The 23,558-nt window shown below is 46.6% G+C and overlaps 3 protein-coding genes across 5 annotated transcripts in view; 2 read left to right on the forward strand and 1 right to left on the reverse strand.

Moving 5' to 3' along the window:
- Positions 1 to 388: 388 nt before the first annotated feature.
- On the forward strand, positions 389 to 4,244 carry siva1 (SIVA1, apoptosis-inducing factor). Its single transcript, XM_035610384.2, has 4 exons — positions 389 to 590; positions 946 to 1,134; positions 2,293 to 2,446; positions 3,996 to 4,244. The coding sequence occupies exons 1-4, from the start codon at positions 470 to 472 to the stop codon at positions 4,042 to 4,044; spliced, it is 513 nt and encodes a 170-aa protein (XP_035466277.1). The 5' UTR covers positions 389 to 469; the 3' UTR covers positions 4,045 to 4,244.
- Positions 4,245 to 8,458: 4,214 nt separating this feature from the next.
- zbtb42 (zinc finger and BTB domain containing 42) lies at positions 8,459 to 21,968 on the reverse strand. 3 transcript variants are annotated; one of them, XM_035609809.2, is made up of 3 exons: positions 15,719 to 15,969; positions 14,650 to 14,716; positions 8,459 to 14,330 (listed from the first exon to the last, which is right to left on the reverse strand). In XM_035609809.2, exon 3 carries the CDS (start codon positions 14,314 to 14,316, stop codon positions 12,721 to 12,723), a length of 1,596 nt encoding a protein of 531 aa, XP_035465702.1. In that variant the 5' UTR covers positions 14,317 to 14,330; positions 14,650 to 14,716; positions 15,719 to 15,969; the 3' UTR covers positions 8,459 to 12,720. The 3 variants fall into 3 exon arrangements, with proteins under 3 accessions (XP_035465702.1, XP_035465700.1, XP_035465701.1); XM_035609807.2 differs by lacking the exons at positions 14,650 to 14,716; positions 15,719 to 15,969 and adding an exon at positions 21,435 to 21,968; XM_035609808.2 differs by lacking the exon at positions 14,650 to 14,716 and having other exon boundaries at positions 15,719 to 15,856.
- The window catches only part of akt1 (v-akt murine thymoma viral oncogene homolog 1), a 30,508-nt gene continuing 27,898 nt past the window's right edge, over positions 20,949 to 23,558 (forward strand). Inside the window, exon 1 of the mRNA XM_035609811.2 lies at positions 20,949 to 21,371. The gene's annotated coding sequence lies outside the window, so the exon portion shown is untranslated. The remainder of the gene's footprint in view (positions 21,372 to 23,558) is intronic.

A 23,558-nucleotide genomic window follows, 5' to 3' on the forward strand; every position in this document is an offset into this window, starting at 1 on the left:
TTTTGATTTCCCAGCTTGTAAACATTATCATTTCACGCAAGTGTCATGAACTGATTTGTCTAAATCTGGACTGTTTTAATCATAAAATAAAAAATAATAATAATAATCTCATAGACATCCAGTACTTTTGTAAAAAATAAACATAACAGATTGACTGTACACGCTTCCTCCGTGTGTTCTACTACTCTCCTACTACTGGTTGCTTAAATGAAACAATGCAAAACAGGAATACAAGTACAACATTCACCACAGCCCGGGAACGCGGCATGACGTAGTTTAATATTGAGCCAAATACCACGTGACGGCAGAGCAGTCGTCGGATTGGCCCTGAGCTTTCACGTGCCAATAAAGGACGTGTCTGATTGGCTGCTAACTGCTTTCCTTCTGATTTTCCCGCAACAAACAAGTGTGTGGAAGGAAGTCTGTTGTGTTCGCGACAGGACCTTTCCTTTTATCAAAAGCTGCTAAAATGCCGAAACGAGCTTGTCCTTTCCCCGAAACCTTCTCCTCCCAGTACAAAATGCACATTGGACAACAGGAACTGAATAACTTTGGCGTGTTGGGGAACAAATACCGACAGGAAATCTACGGTAAGTTCATGCTAGCGGCTCTAGTGTCTCTTTAGCTGCGTCACAAGCGTGTTGGTCCTCTGAAATGTCCTCGATTTGGTTGCCGTAGTCGGTTTTGGTAAATGTGTTCATGTTAAATAAAAAGACACGTCGCGTACAATCGGTGTAATCTCGCTAGTTTGACCTGTTACCGACTGTTGAACAAGATATTGACGGACAAGTAGCCTCTGCACAACAACAGCACTCCCTGCTGCCGAGTTAGTCACATGTCGTTTCTTCTTCTTCTTCTTCGTCGTTTCTTCTTCTTCTTCGTCGTTTCTTCTTCTCCTTCGTCGTCGTTTCTTCTTCTTCTTCTTCTTCTTCTTCGTCTTCACAGCAAAGACGAAGAACCTGCTCTTTAACGGTGCCAAGGCCGTGATGGGCACAATCTGGACTGGAGAGGAGAAGTGCGCGGACCCTCAGCCGACGGGACAAGCCGAGACGCCCACATGTAGCCAGACCCTGCTGAGAGGACAGACTCTGATCGGACAGGACGGGAGGCTGACGAGAGCCAGCGATGCTCCAGGTGAGTCCGAGTCAGGTGAAGGAGAGGGAAAACCCCCTCTAATCCCAACCCTCTCCAAAATGTCGGTCTCAGGACATACACCACTTGTCAATATCGGGACGCCCATGAAAGAGAGTCTACGGTCCAGATGTAGTTTGAGCAAAATACATCGATACACCTGGGAACACTGGAACATCAGGAACTTCAGCATAGATGCCATTCTTTGGTCACACAAACCTACACGCACATGAGAACTCTTTGGCCCATGGTCTATGTTCGCGGAAACAGAGATGAGCCTCAGTGGTCTTTTTACACTAAAACAATTAAACCCAAACGTGTGAACAGTGAAAGCACAGTCGTGAAGTGACTGATCTCGGAATCCGGGCGATTCATCCCAAATAAACATCGTATCGGGGTGACGCAGGGCAAGCGGACAGGTCCTGTGACGTCCAATCATTTGGAGCAGCAGAGACACTCCCCAGTAAAATCAAAAGGAGTGTATTCAGCAGTTCACAGTGAACATACAACCTCGTGGAAGTACCTCAATAATTAAAAATTGAAACAATCAAAAGTTTCATTAAACCCGAGATTAGACTGCAAGTTGTCCTGTAACCCTTCATGGAAAACGTTGCCATTTTTATGTTGCCATGATTTACACAACTCATCCAAGCAGCTAACAATGACACTTTTTCTTTGATGAAGTCCATGTGATGTCTTTACTATTAATTAAAGGTTAGCTTCACATTTTGTCAAGTCTATTAATAGAATACTCACACGGCGTCATTGGTCGCTGTAATGGTTCCTCCCGTCTATACTGGGCATTGAAGAGATAACTTCCTAAAGAAATACGTGACATTTTGTGTGTTTTATTGGGTGACCGATCTCTTAAAACTTTATGAAATATTTAGTACAAAATGTATAATTTGATACAGAGTGCAGCAAAACACACACGGGGTCTTCCTTTCCAAACAGACAAAAGAGAGAGAATATCTCTGCTGAAATTAGATGTGATTTTTTAAAATAGGACAAGCCAGTGTGCTTCAAGGCCAAAAGAAAAAGGGGTTGGTTTAATTTCTGCTTTTCACCAGCAGATGTCAGGGCTGTCACAGATTGGAGTGGTGGCTTTGGTTCCTTTTTTTTTTTTTAACGGAGGTGCTTTGCTTGGTGCCTCGTGTTCAGGTGTACCGGTGGCTCCCGCAGGCTGCTGTGTGTGTCAGAAGAGCCAGGGGTCCAGGACACCTTGCTCCCAATGTGACCGTCCAGCCTGTTCCTCCTGCACCCGACAGTGCTCAAGCTGCTCCAGCCTCTGCTGCTCTGTCTGCACCATCATAGAGTAAGTCACATTTTGATTGCCTGGTCAATGCGTTTCCTAAAGTGTCCAACATTGCTTGATTTTTTTTAAAAAGCAGTATCAATATTACTGTCAAATTAGCTTCTTTCTTTTTTTAGACACTCTTTTCCAAAAATCAAGTTCGAATTAATATGAAATGACATGCAATTCACACAAATTAATCCAAATACACTCGCTATTTTTCTTTCCTTAAGCCGGTTTTATTGACATAACTTGAAGCAATCAAGTGTTCCTTCTTTAAACAGAAGTGTCACCAGGGCCAGTACTTTGCTCTCAATAAACTGGAAAACAAATTCAATTGTATTGCTCGAAAGCAGTCAGACAAGTCTGAACACTTGAATTTGCTCTGCTCGCCTGTGGTGTTTCTTCCGCTGCCGCACTTGGGTGGAAAGCTAACAGGTGAGGAAGCAAAAACACCCTCATCTTTGTCCGTTACTTAACCATCTACAGTGTCAAACCCAAAATACTTCCACAAACCAAAAGCAGATGCTTTGCTGCAACAAGATAACATCACTGGCTCACTTTACATCTGGGTGAAGAGAGGCATGCGTTAGGTCAACCTGATAGTGAGCACCCCCTGCTGGATCATTAGGCAAACTAGTCGGTGAGTAGGGCTTCTAAACTGTATCATTTGAATGCACAAGTGTTCAAATTTCAATTGAGAAGTGAAAGCCCTAGAAACTGGGCATGTCTGCAAAGGCTTACCTCTTCTGCACATTCACTTTCTGTGTTTTTGTTCTTTCAAAATCACACCCACCATGGTTGAATTCAATCGGATTAGTGGTTGAATCAAAGGGCAGACGGAGATCTCTCCATTTATTTGTAGGAGAGTCTGTATCGTCTAATCCAGGCAGGGAAAAAAATTATAATTTGCCTTAAAAACATTCACGGCACTTTTAGTTAAAATCCAGCTGCAGTGTTGTTATTCTTTTTCGGCTGGTCGTACCAGCATTAAGGTATCAGTAGATGCCTTTGAACTGAGACTGTGCATGCTGAGGTTAATTAGGCATCAGTTGGAAAACAACTTTCTTTGGCAAAGCCAAGACGCATTTAGACTGCACAAGCTGTTTTTATCATCTTCGAATGATGTCTTTATATCTACGACGGAGAAGGTCGTCCACCATGTTTCTACAAAAGCACAGAACAGACAAATCAAACACCGACTGTTGCGAGGGCATTTAGCATTTTAAGGTCACCTGAAAGCCACCGTAGTTTCTACTTAATATTTGGTAGGGGTGAGAAGCGGTCATCAGTTGGTTGCACAAAGCAACTTCACCACTAGATGCCACTAAATCCTACACCCGTGTCCTTTACGTAGGAAGCTGAAACCCAAACTTAGTGGGTGTGAAGTCATTTTTGCACAGTAAAATGGTCCAACCATACTAAAAGATATATTCTTTGAATTTATATAATTATTTTTGTGTGTGTAAGTTTTGGCTCATATGTGTACTGTTAAATTCCCTTTCTGTTTAAAATAATAACAATTATGTAAAAAAAGTTAATATAATAGATTTTTTTTTTTTTCCCACAGTTACAGCGGGCAATATGATGAAGTACTTTGCTGCGGTTGCTCGACATGAAGGACGACCAAAGGAGGGATCAGGAGTTTATGCTTGAACATTGTATACATAGTTGCCTCACATGACATATTACTGAAACTGAATTTTATGCCTGTGATTTACTTTTCTTTCTTTTTTTAAAATATGGTCCAAATATTATATTGTATATATGTTTTGCCTATCAAAAGTAACAGAAATAAACTTGAACGATTTTGTACAGAGTTGAATGTAATTTCTTTTGAGTTCATCTGTCATTAATTTATGCACTTCAATTTTTTTCTAACAAGTAAAGGAGAACACTAAGGAAATTATTAACTGCGCAACTACAAATAGGATGTCAGAACAGAGATTTGAATCTACAAATTCCCCTGCAAGTTGACTGACTCGTCTACAATTGTTGTGGAATCATCAGCAGATGGCAGCAAACTTCGAGGACTTTGTTGATCACCACATTCGGGGTGATGCACAAACCCTGCATGCTTTATCTTGCTACGCTCAGGAAGTATTTTTTGTCAACCATTTAGTAGAAGTATGAAAGTTTTGTCTCAGCTTGGCGATGATAATGAAATTCCAATCCAGGCCGTCAGCGCTGACCTTGAGAATCTGCTCTCACGTGTTTATTAAAACAAGATGATCCAGAGGTTGAACAGCACCAGGGCTTCTGCAGCAGACGATTTGGCTACAAATCTCCCTGCTGGACACGACCTTGAGGCGTAGTCATCACTTTCTCTTGGCAGCGCTTCGTCACTGATGACGACTGGTTTTCGGGGTCAAGTATTGTACACTGAGTATTATTGTTCTTGGTGGCAGAAGTCCTCAGCACTGCTTCATAGAAATTGGCCTCAAGACATGGTGTTACAGATATTAGCTTGGATGAGTGCACTTCCTGGAGCTTATTGCATGTGTGCCTGTGAGCTGTTGAGTCACATCCCCCTGCACAGCGGGCCAGTTGTGGCTCTAGTCTTTGGGGAGCTCTGCAGTTGGTGTCCGAGGGCACCACTTGATTTCTGGCTGAGTGAACAGACAGCTGCTGGCAAGCGAGGCGTCAACTTGTCTGCACATTTCTTGATAAGGCTTAAAAAAATTATGAAATAAGGGTGAAACAGTTGATTGATTGGCACAAAATGTATCTGCAATTTTAGATATGGTCATTTATCTTGGAAAGAAAACAAAGATAGCCAATAGATCAACAGATAATGGAAATAATCCATTATTCGAACAAGATACGAAAGTTCCCTAAAACGAAATGATTCAAACAAAATTGTCTCCCTATCTGTGACCCTCGAAGTCTTTACCAATACTTTAATTAACATATCTGGTGATCCATTAAGTAATAATCCTAAACCCTGCATCCTAATAACCATTTAATAAAGTAAAATGTGCATATTTGTATATGAGGTCACTTTTTAAAAACTCATTGTAAATGTTTTGTTTGGCCATATGAAGCTAGTAAGTTGGTCAAACGTTCTGCACGTCATATATGTGAAAGAAAGAAACTTGAGAGACTTGACCCTAGTCATTAGTATTCTGGAGCATCCTATACAAGTACTATTGACCAGGGATATGAGTTTGATGAGTAATGTAATAAGATTGTGAGGAACTATGAGTCACGGTGAACTCCAAATATCTGAGGCCTGGGTTCCCACCATCAAACAATTCAGCCGGTTTCCTGTGACCCATCGTTGCATCAGACTCGACTTTATTACTCTTTGCGGGGGGGGGAGTAATATAATATGAAATGTCATTCGGAGAAAAGAATATAACCTCATGAATCATACTGCAATCCATCCATTATCCCTCTAGTTTGATCAATCGATCCCAAGCTATTGCGTCAGTAAAGCAGCTAATATTGGTGACACGTCTCCACTGTCTTGACCCTCTCCCAAGTCTGAAAGATTAAAACATTTTCAATTAAGGCTCTGGACGTCACACGAGTGATTTAGGCATGACGTTCCTGTATGTCAAAATGTTCACTATATTAATTGTGGACTCAGTAGAGCGAAGGATGCTGAGGCGTAGCCTCTTCTCCCACTTTGCTCATCCTTAATAAGGATGTGATGTGTTTGTGCACCTTCAAAACAAGACAGCTGCAGCTGCCAAGGTTTTCAAGTACATCCCCATCCATGACACCCAAAGGAGAAAAAAGAAAAGGAAAAAGGTCACGGTGTGCTTTCTCTCACCCCACCCCATGAATGGTCCCCCTCATCTTTTTCCCCCAGTGCATGTATGGCAGGGTGTCTGCGAGGAGAAGGGGCCGCATAATCACCCACGGCGCTCCAGACAGGGCCGACTGCGGTCGGCCAGCGGGAGCACGTGGCTTTGTCTTTCACCCATTCTTTGGGGGGACCAGCTGTGGTCTGAGTGTGGCGAGCGTCAGGCCCAGTGATGCTGCTGCTATAAATATGCGTCAACGAGTGTGAGTAAGTGACAGCTGTACAGTGGACCAAGGACACACCGTCTTGGCACGGTCAGGGCGAGCCACTCCAAAAAAGGCAAACGCAGTGTGCGAGAGCACCAGTTGATTATGTATTTATGCACTTGTGGAGACTCATACGTGGCCCGCACATTTTCGGATTTGGGGCTGCAGGTTGTGATTAAGAGCGTGAGTTGCAGCTTCGAATTATCGGTTTATACAAACAGGCAATAATGGACACATGCTGAGATTTATTATTTTTTTCACTCCAGACTATTAGGTTATTCATTGAGAATTCAATTATTGTTGTTTATTCTGGGAAGCACTGTGATTTTCTGAAAGTCAAAAGAATGGCTCCTCCACAATTAAGTGGATGATAACGTATGCATGTGTTAATAGGGTGAAAGAAAAAGAAAACTACACGTGTGTGCGTGCGTGCGTGTGCATCCTCTGTACACAGGCGTGTGCGTGTGTGTGTGTGACTGTGTTTGTGTGCCCTTTTCAAGTGTGACCACCTGTCTTTTGTTAAGAAATAAATAAATAAACACAGGCCACACCAGCTGTCCCTGGCAGTCCGTCCCTTCAGAGGTCAAGGGCTCCCACCGCTGGCCCTGTTGAGGTGGTGGACACTTACAACTTTCCTCTCAACTTCTTTCAAGTACCTCTAAACACACACACACACAAAATCACACACAAAGCCAAATGAGCCGGGCTCTGAGCCTCGAGGAGGAATGCTTTATTACACCATCGAGTTGCACTGCACATATCCCAGCTCGTCACCCTGCAGCTAAGCCCTATCACATGGCCCCGACTTTCCATGTGAAGGTTTTTGTCCATAGTTAGCACGCACGCACGCACGCACGCACGCACGCACGCACGCACGCACGCACGCACGCACGCACGCGCACACACACACACACACACACACACACACACACACACACACACACACACACACACACAGACACACACAGCCACAGCCCCTAGGTCCTGTTAGGCAGATGTGAGATGTTGCTGTGGGTGTGTAGACTGTGAGGTGACCACAGCGTTGCCGAGGGCCCTTGTCTGCCGTGAGTGCGCTGTAACTGGGGCTGTTCAGGGTGTTTATGAATGATCTTGGGAGGACATTGTTTTCTTTATGTTGGCGCTGCCTGGCTAGCGCCGCTGTGTCGTCTGTTTGTGCATAAAGTACGTGCTGGGGAGCTGGGCCAGACAATAGGCTGGCTGAACTACTACCCACGCACACAATAGAGTGGTGGGATGAGGCCGAGGTTTGGGGCCATGGTTTTGGGGCCTGTGGGGGGTGGACCTAGGATGGATGGGGGCAGGGGCGGTTGGATGCGGCCCATGTCTATATGGCGTTTCCCAGAGTGGGTGAGCTGGGATTGGGGGGAGGGTGGTGGGAACCCGACCACATCCCCATTGGGATCACGTCGAAGAGCAGCTGGATTTCTTTCATGTCGCAGCGGGGACATAATTAAAAGTTCTCCCCATTGAAAATGTCCAGTGGATTGACATAAATGTTCCTCAATTAGACTCACACTTGTGATATGTCTTTACTTACAAATAGTACAACTCACGTGCAGTTTGCTTCGCTTGAAGATGATATAAGTTGAGTTTGAGCGATAATTACATTACAAAGTCGGCTGGCTTGGTTGTCCCAGGTTTATCTCCTTTCGGAGACTATTGGCATCAGGTCAGGAACAATGGGAGCCCATCTTGAAATTGCTCCGTCCTTGAACTCAGTTTATGGTTTCAGAGGGACGGGTTCTGCAACACCAGCAGTATTATCACATTCTGTTGTCTGTACACACTGCAGCGGTGCCCACACATACACACCGTCTGCCTGATTGTTGCTGTTGTGTGTCAGTCAGGGGCTCTTCTTCCTCTTAAGTAGTTAAAAGCATCTGCTTCTCTTATACTGATGATTGTGTCTTGATACAATTGGTGTGAAGCTGGTATGACAGTATAGAATGAAGGGGGGGGGGGGGGGGGTAAATAAGTGGAGTCCACACAAAGAAAGAAAGTTGTTCCATTTAATTCTATGCATAATCTTAATAAAGACCTAAATCAAGATTGTCACATTTCCACAGCACACACACACACTCCAAAAGCGCAAACAAAGAAAAATGCACATACAGTTATAGATCAAAGTAAATTGCCTCAATATCTAAGCAATGTCAATTCTGCATAAAGATTGTCCTCTAATCTCTACACCACTAACACTGAAGCAATTGATTACTATAAAATATACCTTTCTTATTAAAAAATTATATTAAAATCTAATGGCACTTCTACAAATTCTATTAAAAAGATTTTTTCTGTTTGACATTTAGAAGCTTTTTTTTTTTTTAAACCAAATTAAAAAGGAGACAGTCAAATGTTGCACAAGAAGCAAATGCAATAATAAATATTTTTCATGATTATACACAATTTCACAGTTTTGTATCCTGCAGAGGACAAAATTCCAGTATCGGTAAAGTCATTGTTAGACTTGAGAAGATTATACAGCATGAATTTGGAAAACATGCCCCCCCCCCAGTCGAGAGCGGCACGGTTTCCATAGAAGTCAACAATCAAAATCTCAGTGTTTCACATTCAACAGTGACATGAACTGAGGAACATACTGTTTAGTTCCCAGTAGCACTGGCTACTAAAAAGCCAAAAACACAAATGCTTGTCTTCAGTTTAACAAAATACCCAAAAATAAACACTAAAATGATTTAGTCACAGACAAATATGGTCAAATAAATCTCAAAACGCCAAAATGTAATCTCTTGCAGAGCAGCAAAAAACAGATGGACTTCAAACTTTCTGTTTGTCTGGATTAACATGTCGAAGTGATAGGAAAAACGGGAGCAACAGATGTGGGTGGTTTCACGTCAGTGGGCGGGCCACCGTGCGCTGCGATGTGAACTTTATCACCACGGTCAAGGGCACAAATGTACAATATAGAAAAAGGCCTTCTCCAGATGCAACACCTCTCCGTGTGTCTACAAGGCACATTCGGCGATCATCCTGGAGGTATAAATAAAGACTAGAGGATAAAAGGGGGGAGAAAAAAAATGACTTTACGTATCATTAGTTTGTCTACCTCGGTACACATGTACGTTAGAGAATCAAGTGACTTTAACTTGCACATCATAGGAAATGTTCCTTTAAAAAAAACACAACAACACTGAAATGGACAAAATCTACATTCCTGCGTGATCGGATTGAAATGTACATTATTAGCTCGATGTGAAATCTACTGACTGAAGTGTGTCTGTTGCTCTAATGACTGACCCAAGTGATCAGGTCTGGTTAGTCGTCGTCAGTCATGAGTGTTTGTGCGAGCAAACGGGGAGCCGGATGGCATTTCTCGAGAAGTTACACAAGCAAGTCCCGTTCATTTAAGCTCCGACGCCGACTGCGGGGTCAAGGAGTGGAAGCAGATTTTCACCGTGCAATTCCAAGGTGAAATGGTTTGATTCCTTCTCGGCGTGGGCTCCTCCACTTAAAATGCTGACAAACCATTGCAAAAGGTCACATAAGAAGAATGTACTTTTGTTTACTGACAGAAGTCTTGGTGATGGAACAAAAAAACCCCAAAAAACAACACACCGGCATCGGCACCTATTCGTCTGACCTCTTGTCGCCACAGTCGTCGGATGTTCCGACGACAACTTTTCTAAATGTGGCACTTTGACAACAATACTCTTAGCAGATATTCTCTTGGACTTGCAATCAAATCACCTTGGTGCTTCTCCATGTAGGGGAACAATGAAACGTTTATCTACTGCATGTTGGGATGGGGATGGGGGGGGGGGGGGGGGGGGGGCTGCTCTTTGACGCCTCCAAACAATACACCTGTTTACAGTCTCCTCCGTCTCCCTTTGCTTAATACATTTCTCACATTCCAAGGGCTCCATTCAATACAGAAAAGTGCAAAGAGAGACTCGCGCCGGCTTTTCTCCCCACAGCCTGGAGAGAGATACACAATGATCCCCTGAGAACTACCTGGGACTTGGTGGTGGTGGGGGGGGGGGGGGAGACAATGCCCGTATTGTCTCGTTTCTATAGGTAGCCAAAGCCGTATCACTGTGGCTGTGCTTGTGAACCACTGTTTGACAGAACAGCAGTCGGGGCGCTTATTAACTGCTCTGATTTGTTGCGTGGCGGAGTCCGATCAGGCCTTGAAAATGGGAGAGGAAAAGAAAGAAAAAAATGGAACCAAACCCCCCTTGGGAAGACGTGACACTTTAAGAGACTGCAGCCTCAATAAGACACCTGACCTCACGTGGGATGCAACACGTAAAAGAAAAAAAAATCAAACAGTCTGATAAATAGAATATATATTTACATTAAATATACAAATAGTAAGAAATAGCAGCCTAGACAAATAGTGTTGAAACTATATGCATGCTAAAAACAAGTGCTTCTCTATGTTCCATGTGACGACTCTTGAAGTACTCCACAGATGTTTCTACACAGCATATTAAAGTACAATTACAGTAACGTGATTTGCACAGAGAAAAATGAACAGACAGCCCCAAACACCAGTTATAATGAGTACCAAGCTCGCTAGGCAAAAGACGTGACGCCTTTCGAGCTCATAGAAATAAGAACTGCGCCTACAGTAAACCCTGAACCAAAGTCAAACTAATAAATAAAATTCTGATCAAGTCTTCTCAGGACAGATTAGACACATATCAGGAACTTTCAGTGCCGCGCCTCCGACTAAGAGAGTGAACAGACTCTGGGGTTTCTGCCCAAAGATTCCTTCGAAGGCGAGCGCCACTTACGGCTCCAACTTCATCAGTAGTAACTTACACGCGTACAGTAAGAAGACAAAATAAATGTGAGAAGGTTAAGTCAAAGGAAGAAAAGTCAGTAGATTCGGCTTTTGACCAACAGAACGGCGGAGTCACCGACAAAGCGCTGACAATCAACCTGTCGTCCCCCCCCCCCCCCCTCTTTCCCCCTCCGCCTGGCTGCCGAGGGTTTGCCTCAAACACCATGTCAGCGTGCCCTTTCTGCCATACCAGGAAACAACAAGGTGACTTAACTGGCAACCGTGCGCTCCGAACCCGCACGCGCCAACGTACACATTAACCGACAAGAGCGTGATTTACATACTTTTATTACATTCTTGAGAATTATTTAGTTAAGGACACTCGTGGATCGGTTTGGCATTCCAGAGCAGACAATTACCTTTGTTATGACCTGGTATGCGCAGTGTAATCCAGATTTGTAAATTTTTTGAGAGGGCCAGAGAAGTCACTGAATTTGAGAAGAAGGCAACGACAAGAGATCTCGTTCTTACTGGTTACTGGTTTCAGTAAGTACACTATGTGAAGCGTTGAGGACCTCAGTAGGCACCAGTGTTACAGGCATCAGCTTTTAACTCGTTTTCCATCCCACCGCTGCTTATGCAACTTTTTTCTTCTTTTTTTTTAAAGAAACAATTACAAGGCCGTTTCATCGATATGTGCTCACATGTCACATGAGCAACTAAAGAGCTGGCAAATCTCCCCCAGGCAACAAAAAAAGAAGAGATATGATGATATAATGGTCTGCTTGCCTCTTGCTTTAAACAACATAGAACTGTAATCAATTTCATTTCAATCAAACAAACAAAAATTCTACTTCAGTGAAAAAGATAATCATACTTCCAGTAGTCAGACTTCATTAGTTTTGCTGCCTTAGGATAGTTTACTTGTTAAGGACTAAACAAATCCCAAATAATAAATAATAATAATAACATAGGAGTTTAAAAAAAAAAAAATAATCATATATTGCTACTCACGGACGGTTCTGATCTCCCACGTGCACAAGTCTCACCTACTCTAACGATTGTATTAACATATGTTAGCATTAGCCATCGCCCGTTCACCCAGAGGGTGCGAGCACAGGGGTTTTCTTTCGGCAAGTATACGCCTCAATTAATAAACTCGACAGACTGACACAGACAGGAAAGAAAGAAGCAAGTGCATCGTCGGATTTGTTCACCTTCGCTCACACAGCTCCAGCTTTGAATTTCACAGCACCCGTGTTAATCTGAAACGGCCCGCGCGCCTTCAGCACAGGACGCGGCTCCAGTCTTAAAGGCTGCTACGTCTTTAACTTGAGAAATGCCACATGGGGTAGAATCCAAAAGATACGTCTTCCGACAGACTGCCGACATGTGTGTTCTAACGGGAGAATTTGTTCAGTGATAGTATTCAGTGTATGAGAAGACATTTCCGTCGCACGCCATGGCGCTGGATGAGTGGGGGGGGGGGGGGGGGGGGGGGGGGGGGGGTTTATCCAATGGCGAGCGTCTTGACAAGGCCACAGTGAAACTTCCTGATGTGGCGGTAGAGGTCCCCAGACTGGGTGAAGCGGCGTTCACACCACTTACACGCGTGAGGCTTCTCACGCGTGTGAACTACAGCGTGCCGACTCAAGTTATGGGAGTACTGGAAGCTCTTGCCACACTGGCCGCAGGTGTATGGCTTCTCGCCAGAGTGTGTGCGCTCGTGGCGCTTAAGGGTGTACATGCAGGAGAAGGTCTTGTTGCACTGCATGCATGTGGGGACCGAGCCATCGGGGGACAACTTGGAGCGAGCGCCTTCCTTCTCGCGGAAGTGTGAGCTGAGGTGCAGCTGCAGCACGTGGGGGCTGGGGAAGACTTTGCTGCAGAGGGGGCACACACACACCTGTTGCCCCGGGGGCAGGAGCACCCCGCTGGAGGTGGAGATGTCTGAGGAGGCCAGGTCGTCCTCCTCCTCCTCCTCGCTGTCCCCCAGCAGCCGGCCCCTCCTCTCCTCCAACTCCCTGCCCGGAGCGCCCTCCCTCCCGCGGCAGGCCTCCCCCTCCTCGTCCATCAGGTCCTCCTCCTGGGAGAGCAGGGCGGCGGTGGAGCCGTTGTTGCCTGGGAAGAGGGCAGCGAACCCTGTCACCACTGAGCTCCTGGCACTATTCCCAAAGCGCTGGCTCTCGGGGCTCGTCGGCTCACTGTCCTCCTGCTCTGACAGCAAGTCGTGTTCGTCTTTAACAAGTGGCTCAATGCCCTGCTGCTGGCTGTCGAGGGCCAGCTGTCCCGAGACATAGGAGGGGTGTAAGGGATCTCTGCTAGACAGAGGCTTGAAAGACAAATCCAGTGCACAGTCCATGTCATCTGAAGCCCGGGGCCTCAGGGACAGCGATACGGTGGAACTACTGACATCAGCTTTTGTTTTTCCAGCTGTTTGGACACAGGGCTCGGCCTCTGCTGACACATAATTGACACTTACAAGGTCCGGGGACCTGCCAGAGTGACCGTTTGCCTTCTGCCTGCTCCGTGTAGACCTATCACAATCGGTGACAACCAGCCCGACTTCGCTGTTGTCCATGTCAAACTCGTCCGCAGGGGGGGCCCTGCGAAGCCCCTGAGACTGTGGCCGGGGCTGTCGCCGGATGAGATGCTTACTGTGCAGCTCGCCATCTGAGGAGTTCTCCCCGTCCAGGCAGCCGAGTCCCAAGCCCTCGCCCATCTTTTCATCCAGGCACAATAGTTCCTTATCCTTGAGCTTGCCTTTGCACACTTTCACTATATCGTACATGTGGAGGTAACTGGCCGCGGCCAGGACATCCTCCACCGGCAGCGTGCCGAATTCCAGCTTCCCCTCGTACATAAATTCGAGGAGCAGACTGAAAGCAGGGGCTGTCACAATGTCACTGTTGAGATGCACAACGTCCCTTTTGTCCAGCTGGTCCCTGTAGAAGAGGTGGAAGTACATGCTGCAGGAGGCCAGCACGGCTCTGTGCGCTTTGAATCGAGCCTCCCCGACGAGAACAGTGCAGTCACAGAGGAAACCTTGGTGACGCTGCTGACTCAGACACTGCAGCAACTGGCGGCTATGGTCTGGGAACTCCATTCTTCCCTCATAACCTGATGAAAAACAGGAAAAACAGGATACTGGATGAGCGAAACGGAGCCGGCTGCCGACGCACGGCGGACACGAAAAGTCACCACACACACCATAGTTAACACGCACGCGCGCGCGCACACACACTCAGAGACAGAAATGTGAGAAATAACTGAAATAATACTTAAAGTGCCAGCAAACACACAACACCAGACATGGGTTGTTGTTGTTTTTTTTAAATACAACTTTAGGAAATCAATCCACATTTGAAAAAAAAAAAGAATTGGAACTTTATCCAACTCCGCAGTCTCCGCGGTGATGCGGGACGCGCGCTCAACCCACCCGAGGGTCGCGGCTGATCCACAGTGTCCCGGTCTGGAGCAGCCCACAGTCGGTCCACTTCTTGCGCCTCCGGGAAAAAAAAATGATGTATAAATATATTTATTTAGCGAGTAAAGTGACGCACCGGTGCGTCTCCGAGCGCACACAAAACAGCGGTGTTGACAGGACAAGCAGGCGGCGGGACTGGGAGACGATGCGACGCGTCCATCGGGGGAGAGGGAGGCCCCGGCGTGACAAGGAAGAAGAAGAAGAAGAAGAAGAAGTAAGCAGACCAGCAGCGCGGAGTGAGTGAACTGCTGCTCTGTTTGCTAATTACACTGCAAGCTGTGGAGTCAGCTGCTCTGACATCACCGCAGTGGAAACGCTACCTCCAGCTGTGCTCGCCTTTGCGCCATATGTTAACGCCGGGGCTGCACGGTCCAAAAAAAGACAACCCCAACTCACCAACCCAAAACTGAGAGGATCTGGAAAGTGACACACGTCCACGCCACATTTATAACTTTGTGCCCCCCCTCCCTCCCTCCCTTCCCCGAAATCGGGTTTTTGGTTTTTTTTAATCACCAAAGAAAGTTGCACTCGATGGTCGCGGGTGAGAAATCAAACATTCGGGGAGCCTTTACGCGCCCGTCGGACCCGCACACAGCTGCGGGCTTGTTCCTCTAAAGGGGCTCACTCACAACAGAGGAGGCGAGATGGTACGAGGGGGAGAAACAAAAAACCACCATCAAGTGAAATTCACACTAAAGTTTGATGCCAGCGCGAGAGCACCGTGCGCGCGCGCGTCTGGCAATTTTTTTGCGCGCAGAAGTTGGATTATTTAGAATTGGGGGAGAGAGGGAGAGAGAGAGAGAGAGAGAGAAAAGGGGGAAAAGTTGCGAGTGAGGAGACGGGAGGTTCCGAGGGGGGCGCAGCAAACCGAGCTCCGTGTCCGCGTCGGGGGAGCGCGCTGCACGGGATCCTTCTGAAACAGCGGAGGAACTCACGGCGACGGCCGACAGCGCCGAGCGGCTACACGCTCAACTTTCGCTTCCTTCCCTCGTCGCAGAACACAAACACACGCCGTACTCACATTTATTTCCTGCCCGATTCGTCGTCGTCGTCGTCTTCCTCCCCCCCTCCCACGCCGCCGCCCCCCCACGCCGTCTAAGAGCCCCGGTGTCCGGTCATGATGTGTCCAGATGTTCGCTTGTCCTCGTCGTTCCTCGAGCTCCGGTCCGACCCTGGCGAGGCAGGCTGCACTCGGCGCCGCTGTGTGTCGGGCAGGTTGATAATGGCACAAGTCTCGCGATATCGCGCCGCCACAATAAGTTCGGCGTCGACTCCGGTGGATTCACGCACAGCGGCGAGCTGCAGATCGCTGGGGGGGGGGACACGACACATCAATTGGCTCTCGGTGAAACACCTGTCCCTCGAACAGGGAGGAGGGAGGAGGGAGGGGGCAGGGAGCAGTGTGGACAAACCCACAAGTGTGGCGGCGTAAAGGACGCGGGCGCGTAAAGCCGCGGTACAAGACTGCGACAAAGTTTTAGACCACAAACGATTTATTGTTTTTTGCAAGATAATCCCTAAAAATGAGAGTTTGAGAGTGTCTTTTGATTGAGGAAACTCGGGCTGGCCGCGTCCCTTTCCTCGGAAGCAGCGAGCTCCGTTTGGAGATAATTGGATTTATAAAGTCCAAATCCAGATGTCAAATTTGAAAATCCTCTCAAAAGTGTTGCCTGTGGTTTTACCACCTGATGTGGATGAGAGAAACATCCCAGATGATTCCCCCCCCCCCCCCAAAAAAAATAAAAGTAAAAATCATAAATCATGCTTTAGAAATTAGAGGGGTCTTTGGTAACTTTTAAGGGCTGTTCTCTCTAATCCTGCTTTGGGTTGTGGAATTCCCTGGCACCAAATCACCCAGCGCCTTTGTTTTATTTCGTGTTTTTTTTCTCTTCCTTTTGTTGTCAGACAGGGTGATTTCTGAGAACAGGAAGAAGAAGAAAAAAAAGGGGGTTTTGAGACTTTATTTAAAAGAAAACAACACAGTCCTCCGAATCTGTTCTGTAATTGTTAAAGCCGGGGATGGTGGCACTGGTGGAGAAACAGGGGCTTGGGGCTGCAGCTGCTCATCTCGCGCCCCCCCCCCCCCCCCACACACACACTCCATTCCCCTCCCCTCCCCCTGTCCCTCCCTGTGCTCCCCCAACTGCCTGGGTCACCTTTGCCCTGTGTTCCAGCTGTCGTGTGTTTTGAAAGGGCCATTTGCAGCTCCTCACAGCCTCCTGACACAGAGGGGAATGAGCAATGTGACGGGAGGCGGCAGCCACTGGTCAGAAGGGGCCACTGGCTAGATTCTTATCCACTTACTGCTTTATTCCATTTTTAGTCCGGCTGCTACTCCAACAGGGGGCGGCTATCTGCACTCCGGTCATGTCCAGATGATCACGACCAAGACACAGTGTCATGCTCTCTAAATAAAAAAAACTCTTTATTTGGTCAAAAAGCTTAATTGGATGCAGGGAGATAATACGTGACTTCTTACTCCTGACACAACAACAGTAGAATCAAATGAGCATTTAAACGCTTATACTGAAGCGCCTGATGTGTGTGTCACAGAAAACACAAATTACCATTCAGCACTGACGCACTATCCATGCAGGGGCAGCGATGTGGATAAGAATAGGAGCAGTGGCCCCGTGTTTCACTGGCCCTGGCAAACGTAGGCGCCCATGTAGAGGAGGGGTGTGTGTTCACAGGGGCAAGACAAAGCAGTGGTTGTGCCTGGGGACCGTGGCCCCAGAGCGAGAGGCTCGGCACGGTGAAGGTTCTCACACGCAGAAAAAGATAGAGAAAAAGAGGGACAGAGGGAGAGACGGAGAGAGAATGAGAGTGGGAGAGTGGGGGAGCGGGGAGAGAGAGAGAACACTTCCTGGAGGTTCATTCTTCCTCTCTGCAATCATCAATGGCATTCTCCCCCTGACCCACTCCTCTCGCAGGCAAACAAAGGACCCCGCATTCCAGTGGAGCCTGACCAGCCAACCGGCCAGCCATCCAACCACAGTCGAACCACATCGCTCTCCCCAGCTGGACCAATGTCTCATCACGGGGATGGGCTTGGGCTGCGCTGTGCACATTTGTCGAAAAGACACTTCACTGCATCCTCATGCATTAAGAAATCATCTTAACAGATGTACCGATGAACAAAATAAGCATCCCTGTGTTTTTTTCATTGGATACTGTTTAATTTTTTGTCTTTTACACGATCTAAAGGTACATTGTTGTGTTGTATTTTATATAACTGTCACATCCCTTAACTGATTTTGCACAATACACTTGACTTTTGCACATGGAACTATAACGTTCAGCATTTGGGGAAATATTCTCATCTGTCTACTTGCCTAGAGTAAGATGAGGAGATCTATGGCACTGTCACATCTGAACGGAGAATATGTAGATGGACCCGGGAGCTAATTAGCTTAGCACTAAAGCTGGAAATGGGGTAAAATAACTTACAAGGTTTTGTTTGAAGGTAAGAAAATCCTCCTAGCAGAAGCTCATTTATTTAACCCATTCAAATACTTAAGTGTAAAATGTACATTTTCCATTGTATGCAGGGTTATGTGCAGGATTATTTCTCTGTTGGGAGGGAGGATTTCCTGGAGGCCTCGCTGCTCATGGACAAGAAATCCTCTGGATCCCCACATAAAACCACAACTTGTAATTTTTTACACTTTATACAAGAAATAACATGATTATTAATAACCTTTATATGTGCTCGTGGACAGACTTGAATGCAAAACTAAGCTAACTGGCAGCTGATTCCATCTAGTTATTCTACGTACGAACACGTGCATGCGTGTGTTCCATAAAAATGTCTGACTATTCATTTAGGGTTTTCCAGCTTTTCCTAGAGGATGCTGAATTTTGTGCGGATTGTAAAACTTGATGACAAGTTGCCAACTCTGGCTACATTGTTTTCTACATGTGACAGTCATAAATAATCTCAAAGATACCGGGCATCTCTTGAATCTGTGGCGCCGTATTGCTGCATTAAACTCGGATAATAAATCTCGGAGAATAATGTGACTGTATATGAGCAACATTGCAGTGCAGTTGCCGGGAGATGTGGCACTGGTCACCTCCTCCCCGTTACGGCCCCCCGGCCCTTCTGTGTCTAATTGTTGTTACTGCATGTTATCTGTTCTCCTTTCGACGGCTCTGCTCTGTTGTGCTTGTTTCATTCTGGACAAACGCTGCAAGTAGACAAGGAAAGAGATCAGATGACCCTGTGACAGGAAAGACGTTATCCACTCACTTTGACTCTTTGATCTTGCTCGTCTTGCTTTGAACCTGACAAACAACAGGGGTAGGCATTCCCATCACCAGACCAGAGACAGCCGAGGAAGAGGAGGAGGAGGGGGAGGAGGAGGGATACCCTCGGTCAGCCCTGTTTCGTATGACAGGAACAGCTTGGCAAGGCTGACACATAGTAGCATTGAGGAACACATTACAGTGTGAGTGACAAAGAGGGGAAACGACAACAGGGGAGGCTGAGAGACAGAGGGCAGGGGCCAATAAGTTTTTCATCGCGGAGAGAACGCTGGCAGCTGTCCACGCTTTCCTGTGCTTGTAACATTATTCATCAGTTGCTGTGCAACTTTTCACAATCACTGTCTCGCATTTTGGTTCCACGCACACGGTATATACGTTGTTCTATCTGGACTATCTTGTGCTCTCAGATGACATTTTATTAGGAGATTTGATTTATATTTAGGTGGTTGATAGCAATATTATGGAAATATATGGGGTTTCCAGAACCTGTTATATGAAGGACCTCCCAGTTAGATACATTTTTTTTACACATTGACCAAATGATCTGAGGGCTTCATTTGATACAGAGGATCTGCTTGTAAGTCTGACTGAGCTGGCCTGTCTGTACCCGTCCTAAACTGGTTTAACTCCTGCCGCTCTGGCAGGGAGTCTTTGCGGCTATATGACTGTTTATCTAAAAATAAACTGGTATAGGGCAGGGGAATGATGTGATATAACCTGACATTAATCTTAATGCTTTTACATTTCACTTTATAGTTTATTAAGGACCCATGCCAGGTTTTTTTTTCCACATCTGTCCTGCTATTATTGAACTTTGTGTTGCTGCGTTTCTTGTTGAGTTGACTGAGTGGAACCATTTAAAAGTGAGCAGGAGAGTTCATTCTTAACACTGGAAATAATACTTGTCCACCACAGAACGTCCACTTACCAGCTTCTTTAGATTTTTTCTTTTTGCCTTTTTACAGAGGTGGATGTGGCTGTTGACAGTGGTTTGATTTCAGTCCATCTGCTGATGAAGACAGTGTGGTGTGTGCTCGACCGATGTGCTGAAGTGCCCAAAAAGTTGTGAAAGTATATTTAGAAAGATTTACCTTTGGCCACAAAGTCACAGATCTAAAGGTTACATTTGGGAGAGTCTTTTTTTAGCATCAGCAGACTTGACGACTGTAAGCTGGAACGTTTTATGCACCAGAGCCAGATCCTGTGGGGACATCAGTGTCAGAGTATTCAAAGTGCAAGACAAAAACCTTTGCTCCTTGTCAGCTCAACAGCCGTGAAATCTGAGTTCAGGGCTCATGGTTTAGCCTTACGCTTGTCTGGAAGGTTTGTAATGGTAGGGTTTTTTTTCAATAATGTCTCCTTCATGGATTTTTTTCCTTTTATATAAAACGCGAAAAGCGAACACTTATAACTGTTCACACTACAAAGCTGTAAAGGTTGAGAACACAAATAATGTTACACAGTTTGCACTGAGCTGCACATTGCACATTCACCGAGCTGTAGCCACCACACACACACACACACACACATTATTTAATTACCTTTGAATGTAATTTTGCTGATTTTGAGGGGTATCAATTGTCACATAATTGATCAGTTGATTTATAGAAAGTAAATTTTGATGATAAAAGTGTATAATTGTTTTCTCTGATAGTAAACTGAATATTTTTGAGTTTTGGACAGTTGGTCACACAAAACAAGCAAAAAAAATGGCAGTTCCTGGCCGTTCACCAACGCCCCTCCCATACTTTCTGACATTTTATTGATCGAACAAGGGGCAAAATAATTTGGAAAGATAATCTGCAAATTAAACAATCATTAATTTGCAGGCCTAGTTCAACTCACAGTGGAAAAGTACCAAAACACTAACTAGCAAGTAGCAAACCACCCCCCCCCCCCCCCCCCCCCCCCAAAAAAAGTCAATCATGTACATGACCTCATGTGATGGTTTAAGGAAGCGAGAAAAAAAAGCAGTGATACCTGCTGAGGATCCCCTGGAAACCTCGCAGGAGGCCTTCTGTGGCTCCTCGGACGCCATTATGGCTCCAGATTAAACAGGGCCATGCGGAATGGGCGCCTATAGAAACACTGCACAGATTTATTTTATTGTATTTTCCAATGGGACGCCCGAGAGAGAGAGAGGGGGCCTGGCTACACTCCTCTCCCAGAGACTGTGACTCCGTCAACGGGGTCGGCGCTAGGACCCGGGAGGAGCCGGGGCCGCCACAGAGGCATTGCAGACTGCGCGTCGGGGAGGTGTAGTGGAAGAAAAGGCGAAAGAGAAACGGAGTAAATGAGAGGCGCTTCTCTGTCCACATTGTCGAAGGAGCCTACCAGCTCAATATCCCGCCGAAAAAACACTGCGCCCTACAATGCGACGGACACACTGTTGAATTCCTGCCCAGGTAAAACAAACACAACAAAGGGAAAGATGTCCGCGTTTGCTTTTTCTCGCGCGGTTCACTCACGAGAGGTCGGCAGCCAGACGGGGTAGGTCCCCATTGTGCTGAACGTGGGATGCGGTTCTCCTCACCCGAGCTGCCCCGCTAGGCCCCACATCCTCCCCGTCGCTGAAACGCGAAGCCGAGCCGAGCCGAGCCGAGCCGAGGCGAGCCGAGCCGCCGCTCCTTCCCTCTCACGCCGCCGTAGTTTAAGTTATTTCGGGGGGTTTTCTGTTCGTCTTCTGCCTCGAGGGCCACTGGCTTTACTAGCGTCCTTGTCGCGCTGCCGCCGCCGCCGCCGCTGTTGTTGTTGTTGTTGTTGTTGTCGTTTCTAATGTCTCCTCCACAAACAACAGCGCGTCTCTTCTGTACACGTGAAACCATTCATTCTTGTCTCTTGTTGACGGTGGACGCTCTTGAGCTGGAAGCCCTCCGGCCCGGTCGACGTGCTCTCCTGCTGCTTCAAAACGCCTCGTCTGTGCGAGAAAGTAGTTGTTGTTTTTTGAACTTTGCGGCCCCGGACGCTGAATGACAACAAGTGGGAGCTCAACGAGGGAGCAGCTCATTCATTGTCGTCGTCGTCGTCGTCCACCACCACCGCGTTTGTTTACGTGAGAAATGAATTTGACATGACTCTTCATTTTCACTTGCTGCATCCAGCCTGTCCCCCACACACACACACACACACAAACACACACACACACACACACACACCGACTGTTTGACTTGTTGTCCCCTTTATTATATGAACTCTCAATAACGGGCTCCCAGCATCTTTTCTCTCCCCACTCTGAGCACCAGGGAGGCCGTAAGAAGAAGAGGGCATCATGGTGCTGTTTCCTCTAATCACCCCCTGCCCTGGTATAATCAGTACAAGGAGATGCATCATGTGGGTTACTGTTTTTTGTGGCTTCTCCCTCTCCTCACTGTTATCATCCCACCTACAGCGATGACAGTTCATGTGCACGTGAGCTTCCTTCTAAAGTGGGCCTTTTTATTTTGTTGGAATCCAGCCCGTGGCGTAAAGTACACTCATGTGGTGTGGGGGGTCCGGGTGAAACAAAAGGAGAAAAGAAAAGGGTTAATCCGTTGCACATAACAGCCGTTTCCTGGAAAAGATGTAAGGATTTACTGTCCCGAATTTGAGATAAACATCCAATTATTGCTCATGTCATCGTCTATTTGTCTCCCGGAGATTACATCTGCACGTACAGTATGGGACATTGACCCTGGGCATGTTGTACCAGTTGCGCCTTGAGTGTCAAAATGTGTTTATCGGTCATGAGACTACATCTTGTCCTGTGGGTGTATGCAGGGGGGACTTGGCATGTGACCCGGGGAAGACGCAACAGGCTGGTGTAATGATGCAGCCAGTGACTGCCTGGCTGTCCCCGTTCTATTTAGAAAATACCAGTCGCCTCCCACCCAATCCCCTCGCAGACCCATTGGTGCAAATGTGCCACCAGTTGCATGCAGAATCTGTGGAATGTTGTTTGAAATGTTCGTCCCTGTACACAGGCAGGCCGATGGTGACCATCCTCGCCTCTTGTGTGTGCGCGCATGCGCCTCGGGAGTTTAGAGGTATCGTCACTGGAAAGCATGCGGCATCCGATGACGGCAGCCCACTGCGTCAGCATCGCATCACATCACATCACGGTTCTGTTCCTCTGGCCCGCGTTACGAAACTGAGGAGATTCAAATGCCTTTTTGTTTTATTTATCTTGTTGACTCGTTGCTAGATGCAAAGGTGGTTTCACGTCTTTTTTCAGGGAAGAATTAATTTGTTGTTGATGCATCTCAAAGTCCAACTTTGTGACGGCTCTTCCCCGTAGTTCATGGATTGTCTGAACAGCTTGAAAAACAAATGCATTAACAAGAGTCTTGTTTGGGTTTCTGTCCATGTCATCGCAGGGATTAAAGCAGTGAGCCTTCTTGGCTTTCAAGGTTACAATGGCTGTGGTCTGGTATTTGGCTGCACCTACCCACAATATTCTTTATCATTAGTGATGTGTTTTCAGGGAACTTGAAAGAGGAACTTGGCACGGTGTAGTAGATCACTCTAGTAGTGGTTCCATTGTCTCATTCGAACACAAACCAAACGTTGCTTCAGGGGCTGTTTTCCTGCCACAGGTGAGCATGTTTGACGCTCTC

Source organism: Scophthalmus maximus, chromosome 15 (assembly GCF_022379125.1).
Source record: "Scophthalmus maximus strain ysfricsl-2021 chromosome 15, ASM2237912v1, whole genome shotgun sequence".
NCBI lineage: Eukaryota > Metazoa > Chordata > Actinopteri > Pleuronectiformes > Scophthalmidae > Scophthalmus > Scophthalmus maximus.